General features: G+C 58.4%; 3 protein-coding genes across 3 annotated transcripts; 1 reads left to right on the plus strand and 2 right to left on the minus strand.

Annotated features, from left to right (window-relative positions):
- Positions 1-801: 801 nt before the first annotated feature.
- On the plus strand, positions 802-2,561 carry SDRG_13047 (hypothetical protein; the record flags this gene model as incomplete). The annotated part of the gene is made up of 3 exons (XM_008619130.1): positions 802-1,588; positions 1,635-2,213; positions 2,269-2,561. 3 exons carry the CDS (start codon positions 802-804, stop codon positions 2,559-2,561), a joined length of 1,659 nt encoding a protein of 552 aa, XP_008617352.1.
- A 78-nt stretch (positions 2,562-2,639) lies between these two features.
- Positions 2,640-5,820, minus strand: SDRG_13048 (hypothetical protein; the record flags this gene model as incomplete). Its single annotated transcript, XM_008619131.1, has 9 exons — positions 2,640-2,753; positions 2,801-2,926; positions 2,977-3,110; positions 3,160-3,720; positions 3,766-4,213; positions 4,259-4,635; positions 4,684-4,996; positions 5,044-5,236; positions 5,285-5,820. The coding sequence occupies 9 exons, from the start codon at positions 5,818-5,820 to the stop codon at positions 2,640-2,642; spliced, it is 2,802 nt and encodes a 933-aa protein (XP_008617353.1).
- Positions 5,821-6,514: 694 nt separating this feature from the next.
- On the minus strand, positions 6,515-9,062 carry SDRG_13049 (hypothetical protein). Its single transcript, XM_008619132.1, has 7 exons — positions 7,729-9,062; positions 7,622-7,683; positions 7,465-7,561; positions 7,296-7,422; positions 7,095-7,249; positions 6,830-7,051; positions 6,515-6,781 (listed from the first exon to the last, which is right to left on the minus strand). The coding sequence occupies exons 1-7, from the start codon at positions 8,458-8,460 to the stop codon at positions 6,641-6,643; spliced, it is 1,536 nt and encodes a 511-aa protein (XP_008617354.1). The 5' UTR covers positions 8,461-9,062; the 3' UTR covers positions 6,515-6,640.
- Positions 9,063-9,244: the final 182 nt, after the last annotated feature.

The following is a 9,244-nucleotide window of genomic DNA, read 5'->3' on the forward strand; positions in this document are numbered from 1 at the left end:
AAGTCAAAGTACAAGAAAAAGTCGACGACGACAGCGGGCAAGCCAGCACACTGGAAGCAGCTGCCCAAGGACAGCATTGCAGAGCGGAAAACGGTCGCCGGTGCGCAGCCGACCAAGGCGATTGTCAAGGTTGCCCCCGTGTCCTAAGAGAAATGCATATATTTGATACCGACGCGAGTCAGTGCTTACTACAGCTACTGCATGTAGCTTTGTACATTCGAGGCTTTGCCACGTAGCTGGAGGGGCCACAGGTCGCATCCACCACCGTGAAACTTGCCAAACAAGAGTTATATGGACGTACTCTTGTGCTAGAGCACTGCTTGGTGTGTCTGCTTGGTGTGTCGCAAGGACGAATCTAGTTATAGTTCGAGCAAACCAACCAATCAGATCGTAGTTGCCAACAGCGCACGACACAAATGCATATTACAACAGTATTTCAAAGCTTTGTCTGCGGGCTCGATAACGTCCTGTGCAGTGGTGACAGAGGAATCGCTTCCAACTGATCGGCACACGCTGTACGCTAGCTGTTGTCGACCGGCGTTGGCGCTCTTCCTGCGTCCCAACAGTGGGAGGTGCTTGTTGAAGGCCATTTTTGACTAATCTGTCTCGACCGTTTCAAGGTGAGTGCGTTAACGCTCCCTCCTCTCGCTTCCTACTGGACGAGCGTCACCCCGACGTACGCTTGCCGGAGAAAACATTGCAACTTGTCATTGCACTGCGGGCTATCATTCAACGGCGGGCGTTGGTTTGTAATTTTAGGCTCCAACTACGTCCGATCCCGTCGTCCACACTCGACTCGACATGGCGCTGTCCACACCTCGGTACGATGCTTCGTCGGTCGACATTTGGGCGCTCGGTATCACAATCGTTGTCGGCGGCCAGTACTTCTCATGGAACACGGGGCTTGTCGCTGGCTTTTACAGCTACCTCGGCGCGACAGGGCTCATGGGGTTTGCGTACTGCTGCATGACACTTTGCCTCGCCGAGATCTCGAGCGCGCTGCCGTTTGCCGGCGGCGCTTATGGCATTGCGCGCTGCTCGCTCGGGTTCTATCTGGGCTTCATGATGGGGTGCTGCGAAACCCTCGAGTACATTGCGTATGTCGCGTCGTCGGTGCTGATGCTCGGGAAGATGGTCACGACCATGCTGCCAGATATGGAGCCGCTGCAGCCAGCCATTTGGCTGCTCGTTTACGCCACCGCGCTTGGCGTCCACCTCGTCGGCGGCATCATCTTTTGGCGCGTGAACCGGATTCTTGCGTTTGTCTCGCTGGTGATCATTGCCGTGTACGTACTCGGCTGCTTTAGCCTCAACACGACCGATCTGACTGCCTTCAGCAGCGAGCGCCACGCGTTCGACGCTCACCAATTCCTCCGTGTGCTTCCGACAACCGCGTGGTTCTTTGTCGGCATCGAGTCGCTCAACTTGGCGAGCGACGACGCGACGTTGCCCCGGCGCGTCGTTCCGCGCGGCCAGCTCGCGTGCATGGCGACACTGCTATTCTCGGGCATTCTTGTGCTTGTCGCTTCGTCGTTTGTAGCGCCCGGCGACGTAGCCCTTCAAGACGACACCGTTCCGTTCAACAATGGTACCATCGTTTCCACGAGTTGGAGTAAATTTATGATGTTCATTAGGCTTCATGAAGATGTTTTCCATTTCCGCATCAACGGCCACGCTCTTGTCGCTACCGGCCACGTTTGCGACCATCTTTGGCTTCATCTACTCGTACAGCAAACTCACGATCGCGATCGCCGGGTCCCAGCTCCTCCCGCCCATCTTTCTACAAACGTGGTTTCCACACCGCGTGCACGGCCCCGCGCTCGTCCTCACGTCCAGCGTCGGCTACGGAGTGTGTTTGGTCACGTACTTTGTGCCGTCGATCGGCGACTCGCTCTTCTCCGTGTGCATCTGCAGTGCGTTCTGCGCCTACATTGCGCAGTGCATTGGGTTCATCTACCTCCGGCTCTCGTTTCCGCACATTGAGCGCCAGTACACGAGTCCCCTCGGTCTCTACGGCGCCGTCTTGCCGCTTCTCGTGTGGCTCTTGAACCTCGTGTCGATCGCCGGGTTTCAGAACGACGGGCAGCGCGCGTTCTTGGCGTTTCTAGGCATGTGGGCCGTCTTTTCCGTCTACTACTTTGCCTACGCCAAGGCGCGGCAGACGTTTTCGGACGACGAGCGCAAGATCCTGTTTGTGGCCCACATTGCCATTTGTACGGATCGTTTGAAAGATTGAAAGATTGATAGACTCATGACGCTATGGTCTAGTCAACAAGGCGCGAGCGAGCAACAAGAACCAGCGCAAGAAGACAAGCGACCGGCCCTCGATTGCCAGCAAGCGCACGTCCAGGGCTGGGACAACGACGACCACGAAATCGACCAAGACAACGACCGAAATGGTGTCGTCCAAATCCGGTGACGTGATCCCGATCACGCCCGAGCTGCGACGCAAGTCGTCGGCGATCCCGCCGTCCACCCGGCGTAAAAGCAGCGCCGTCACCGTCATGATCGTACCTGTCGGTGGCGCCAAGGGCCCCGCGCGCGAGATTGACGGCCGGTGACATGCAATATACTACTCGCGCGTTATATTCGGGCGTATATTTGAGGGCGACAATATATAGAGGATAGAGCAGAAAAAGCTAAAGCAGGCTGAGCACGGCCTTGAGGTGCTTGGTCTCTTGGTGGAAGAAATCGTCCACGCACTTGTCGACGCTCTCGTTGTACAGCGGTGGCTGGAAGCCTTCGTAGACCGCCTACTCATATACACCGATCAGATAATACTCTCCATATGTTGGCGCACCCCAAAGATATATCCAATATCGGCATAAATATTGGGCATGGCTTGCGTGACGCCCTTGGGATCGAGCGACGCCTTCATCTTGGCTTCGAGCTGCAGCTTGCGGTACGTAAAGTCGTCCACGAGGCACTAGACAAGTTCTCAGTCCATCTCGTTCAACTAAAACAGAGACGCGATACCTGGAGCTTGGTCTCGGCCTTCTCAATCGCCGCAGCGCCTTCGCCAATCATCTGCTGCAGCCCCGCGAGGTTTTGTTTGTGGTAGCCCATTTGCGTCCCCATTTGGTCCATGTACGCCATGTGCGACTGGATCGCTACGCAACTAACATGAGCAAACCCGATGCCAAAGTCGCCGAAAAGTACCGGGCGACGGGGTGTTGGTCTTGTTCCAGCCCATGTTGGAGAGCGACCCGATGCTGTTGAGTGCATACATGGCCGGGCCATCCGTCTCTTCCCGCGGGTCGAGGAGCGGCGTCGTGTTGAGCACCTCTTGCATGCCCGCCTTCATCTCAGCACACGCGTCCATCATCATATCGAACGACGCTTGGAGCTTCCCGAGCTCGCTTTGCAACTCGACGCAGCTCGGCTCGAGGCGCTGCATGAGCAGTAGCATGCCTTGCAGCGACCGGAGGCTGTCTTGCTGCACCATGCGCTGCTGGAGCACCGAGACGCCGTTGAGGAGGAAGCGCAAGTACATGCCGAGCACGTGCAACAGCTGCTGGCGGTACTGCTGCAGCTGCGAGAGGAGCGTCGGCGACGTCACGACGCCGACGGCCTCGTACACGGCGCAGAGAATGTTGAATGCGTCCATCTCACTGCGATCGTCGAGGTGGATCGTTGTCTGCACGGTCGACCGCGTGTTCCACGAGAGCGCGCCAATGGCTTGGACGACTTGCCGCACCAAAAGCAGCGAATCCAGAGCACCTAGACCACATCTCAGATCTGATTTCTCGCAAGCACAAAACGCACCCATGGGCGGCTCGGGCGCCGCGTCGTTGCGCGAAATCGGCGCCGACTTGGGCGCCGGCGGCACGGCCACGTCCGGCAGCAGCATCTCGGACGTCGTGTTGGCACTCTGCGCCGACGTGGTCGAGACGCCAAAGAGTGAAAAGACCGAGTTGCCAATGCCTTTGACGAGGTTCGTCGACTCTTCCTGGAATGTCGACGCGCGTGGCTTGACGACTGCGGTTGTCGTCGGTGGCGTCGGGTTGGATTTTGGCGCGCGCGCCACCACCATGGCGGTGTTGAGAACGGTCTCGCCTTCCGGTTCGCCTTCGTCGCCTTCTTCAATCATCGTAATCTCGGGCTTGTGCAAGACGCGCTGGCCGTCAACCACCATGGGCAGCCCCAGCGTGCCGCTGATCTGGTTGCAGATCGTGCTGTTCTCGTTGACCCAGTGCCCAGTCGCTTCCCGAAACTAGAAGGGTGTGGCTCGTACTCTGTCTGCAAATCCCAAACGTACCTCGTGCAAGAGCCGCTGGACGCGCGCCGGGTCCGTGTTGCGGTGGATCATCTGGATCGGCTCGACCGTCGCCGCAATGTCGTTTGCAATGTAGTTTTGCAAACTCAGCACTTCTTTGAAGCAGTGGCGCCAGTTGCGCTCCTGCGTCGACTTCATCTTGTCGAGCTCCTGCACGCCGAGCTGCGTCATGTCGTTCACAAGCCGACGCATCTCGCCCTGCACGGCTTGCCACGACTGCATGAGCCGCCGGACCTCGTCGCCGCCGGGGCCATACACGAGGAGGTCGCCGCCGGGGCCCGCGAGAAGCCGCGCCTTGCGGCAGCTCACAATCAAGTCGGCCATGAGCTTGAGCATGCCGTGCATGCGAACGAACGACTCTACGTCGTCATGAGACATCTTCACAAGGCTCCTGGGTCATGAAATACCGTAGGCCGTCGGCGCGCTATCGGCGGGGAGCGCAACAAGGCCCGAGTTGGAGGCCTTGAAGAACTCGACGGGCGCGATCTGCGAGTTGCTCTTGGTGAGCACCGCGGGAATGATGGCCGTCGTGTCCATGTCGCAAAAGACTGCCGAGGTCTCCATGGCCTTGGCCTCCTCGGGCGTCCACTGCAGCAGGAGCGGCTGCGGCGCCTTGTCTTTTTGGTTGGTTGCATACGGACTCTCGGGGAAGAGTTCCTTGAACGACGGCGTGTTGAGCAGCAACTGCATCATCTGCCCCGACTTGGTGTTCATTGCGTCCTAGAGACGACGCGACGATGAGATCCTGTAGAAGCGCGGCGAGAGACCTTCATGGCCGCATGCTGCTGCGACTGGAGGTTGCTAATCGTGCAGTCGTTGGGCGCGTTGGGCGTGTTACGGAAGACATAAAAGAGGAACTGGACGCCGTGGATGAGCGCGTCCGTGCCCTTCGCTTCGAGGATCGTGAGCTGCTCCTTGGCCGACGCATGCGCCCGCTCCGTCTCGATGATGGGCAGCACGCTAGACGCGAGATGAAGATACGACGACATGCCTATGTGCAGTATCTACCGGTATTCGAGGATCTCGCGCACGTCCTTGAGCGTCGCCATGAGCGACCGCTCGCCCGACCCGCTCGTAAAGAGCTTTTGCTGACCATATTGGATCTTCTTGATGTACTGCATCCGGCACTCGACCTGGTTGACAATGTACTCGGTCGTGCACGTCGCGGACGCGAGCGTGTTGAGCGCCCACGCCTTGATCTCTTCGAGGAGCAGCGTCCGCGGGTCGTTGAGGTACGCGTTGAAGAGAACGCGCTCGTGGCGGTCCTTCTGGTACGCGCAGATGCTCGAGATGATGCCCTCGGCCGGGTTCTTGAGCAAACCCGTCATGTCCTGCATCTTGCGCACGAACGTGTGCTCGTCAAAGTCGGCGACCTGCGGCGAGTAGAGCGGGACGCGGAACTTGTCGTCCATCTGCAGGATGTGCGGGAGGTCCTTCGGGTCCACGTTGTACACCTCGCAGTACGTCTTGTGGAGGAAGCCCATCTGCTCGACCTCGAGGCCCGAGTACCCTCGGTCCCATGGGTTCCATCGGACGCCGGCCATGCTCGTGGAATGCTCGTCCTGCGGCGAAGACGACAAAAGCAAGTATTGCGGTCGCGAGCAATACGATTAAGCTTCTCTTCACTATAGTATACAAATTCTCCATGGGCAGCTGCCTTTTTACGTACTTAATCCAACCATACAAATGTAGAGTGGATTGCCAACGGCGAGAGGGGCGGGTTGATAGCGCACTTGAGCGGGCATGCCTGTCATTGACAAGGGCTAAACGCACCCAATCTTAGTGTCTTGGCGTCATCGAGCCGACTGGATGATGATGCTGCGGATGCGGATGCTGCATGGAGGAAGGAATACCCCTGCGTTTCCTTGCTGCGCGAGAAGGGGCGAACGGACGCGGCGTCTCCTGCAGGATCTCGCCGGTCGCCAGCCGCTGTGAGCAACGCTGCTGCGTAGAGTTGGGTGCACCGATATCGCAGCGCGGCCTTTTCTCAAAGCCACAGAAGGCGATCACATGTAGCAAGCTTGCGCATGGAGCAACCTCATCACAATGAGCAGCGAGTGCAAAATAGTACTGGGCGTGGGCTATACTTAAATGTATCATCAGCTGACTATGGCAGAAGCGTGAAGTCAGCGGCCACGTCGCAACTTGAGAATCGTGGCGCGCTGTCGCAGCATGTCTTTTAGCACCTTCAACTTGATGCGGAAATGGACTTAGGCCTCTATCACCCATCATACAAAAGCAAAGTGTAACTAAGCACACGTTTTTCTCATGCCGGCAAAGCGCAACTTGAACCCAAAAATATCAAGTCAAGAAAATCACACCATAAAATAACAGCGTCCGATGCTGGTGTTGATGCTTGACAAACTAGCCTGCCGTGATGGTACGCATCTGGCTCGACGTAATCTGGGGCATCGGAGGAAGGCCCTTGAGATGCAGCGTATCAGCGATATGACTGCAAGCACTCGCGTTCTCGACGACCCACTTGCTCGTCTGGGCTTTGAATTCCTACAGGTTATGCGTGAGAAGCGGCCTCCACCATCAGAAAACGCGTGCCTTGGCTTGTTGGAGGACGTAGGCCGGCGTCGTCGCCTCGCAGATCTTGCGAATTGGGTCGTTGCACGCCGAGACGTCGTTGGTGAGGTACGTTTCAAGCGCCAAGACACGTGAGAAGCAAATGCGCCAGTTCTTTTCGCTGTACGAGGACCGGAGCTTGTCAAGCTCGGCGACTCCGCGCTGCTTGAGCGTCGTTGCGCACTGCACAATTTCCATTTGCACCTACCCCAGCGCTCGAAGGTACATCGACGATAGCCATATGTACCGCCTGCATGGTTTCGAGGAGGAGGCGCAGGTGGGCGCCGCCAGGACCATAGACGAGGAGGTCGCCGCCGGTGCCAGCGAGGAGGCGCGCTTGGCGGCACGACACGACGAGGTCGGCGAGCAGCTTGAGGAGCCCGTGCATTTTGGTGTACATGTCTATCGCAATGTCAGAGCTCTAAGCTCAGAGCATTAGCCAGAGTACCATAGTCTTCCGGTGTCAAAAACGTAATGACGCCCGAGTTGCTCTGCGTCAAAAAGGCCTTGGGCGTCATTTCCTTGGGCGTGAGGATCGCCGGTACGATCGCAGTCGCGGCCGAGTCGCAAAACACCTAGTTTACGTGAGCGTGTCTCCAAGGTCAAGCATGTCCTACCGCATCCGACTGGATCTGGAGCTGCTGTTCGCTTGTCAACGCCATGAGCTTGCTCTCGCCGCCCGTCACGTGGTGATGGCTCTCGGGGAAAAGCTTGCTACATCGTCATCATCCTCATTGCATGCGCTTTGAAATGGAAGAAGATGAATCGCAGTACCAGAACGACGGCGTCGACAAGAGCAGTTGCAGCATCTGGCCCGACTTGGAGGTCATCGCGTCCTACACGACATGACGTGAGCCCAAATCTACGATCTACGATGCGACCTTCATGGCGCTGTGCTGCTGCGACTGGAGGTTCGTGATCGTGCAGTCGGCCGGCGCATTGCCCGTGTTGCGGAAGACGTTGAAGAGGAACTGGACGCCGTGGATGAGCGCGTCGGTCGCGCGCGCCTCCACGACGGTCAGGTGGTCCTTTGCGCTCGCCTGCGCGCGCTCGCACGCAATCGTCGGCAGCACACGGTTTTCAAGGATCTCGCGAATGTCCTTGAGCGTTTTGAGGAGCGAGCGCTCGCCGCTGCCCGGTGCAAAGAGGTCGCCGCCCACATATTGGAGCTGTGTGATGTAGTTTTTGCGCTTCTCGACGTCGCGCTCGACCGACTCGGTTGTGCACGCCGCCGGCGCGAGGCGCGACATGGCCCATTCCTTGATCTCCTCGAGCAGCAACGTGCGCGGGTCGTTCATGTAGCCCGAGCCAAACTGGAAGCGGTCGGCGCGCTCCTTTTGGTAGCCGCAGATGCACGAGATGATCTCTTCCGCGGGCTGCCGCAGCAAGCCGACGACGCCTTGCATTTGCCGCACAAACGTGTGCTCGTCAAACGACGCCTTCGTCGGCACGAAGAGCGGGGCCGTGAACGTCGCGTTCATCTGCAGCGTCGGCGGCAGGTCGATGGCCTCGATGCCCATGGCCTCGAGGTACACGCGGTGCACGAACTGCATCTGCTCGATCTCCTTCCCGGCGTAGTTGACGCCCCATGGGTTCCATCGAATCGCCGACATCGTCGTCGTCGCAAGCTTGTCTGATTGTGGGTTGCCTAGCCAGCACTGGCTTTGGCTGCGTTTTTCTGGGTCAAACCGGTTTAACGCACTCGGCCATTCCTCGCATGTGCGTCATTGCACGCGCGATATGCCGCCTTGACGCGGTCGAAGCGAGTCTGCATATTCGACGTACCATGGCGATGGCAACGGACGGTGGGATGCATCGTATGCGTTCCGCGCGGCGCCGCCAGTTTAACCTACGCCGTTTGACCTCCATGACGTTCAAGTAGGTAAAAGTCATTAGACACCCTTGCTTTGCCAGTTCCCCTATCAAGTTGCACCAATCAGCGGTCGCGACAGCTGCAACGCGGGCGGCGCGTGGCACGACCGGGATGGCGGGCGGCGGATCGGAGCCGCGGCAATCGTGGGGCCACCGCGCGCGTGGAAGATCGCAACGCCGAGCAGATGGAGCGCCAGCTTCCTCGTCTTGCGTCCGCTGGTGGAGGACCATGTGGGCGCCCGCCCTATACGCAGACAGCAGCGGCCCATGTGGCAGGATCTCGGCCCCCTGCACGCAAGAGCGACTTGCAGTAGCTCGAGACGCGTTCCATTTGCACAGTCCATCCTGAAGTATTTCGAAACGGCGAGAAGACCGGCAGCTCCGACCAAGCTTCTCGTACACACGATACTACAGTCGCAAGACCAGGTCCGTACCAAGGACGGAGCTCACTCGATTGATTATTGTCGTTGCGGCCACCACCTTGGGCGTGCAGTCGGTGGCTGCCAGACAAGGTCCGTCGTGATT

This window comes from Saprolegnia diclina (genome assembly GCF_000281045.1).
Source record: "Saprolegnia diclina VS20 unplaced genomic scaffold supercont1.55, whole genome shotgun sequence".
NCBI classification, from domain to species: Eukaryota; Oomycota; class Saprolegniomycetes; order Saprolegniales; family Saprolegniaceae; genus Saprolegnia; species Saprolegnia diclina.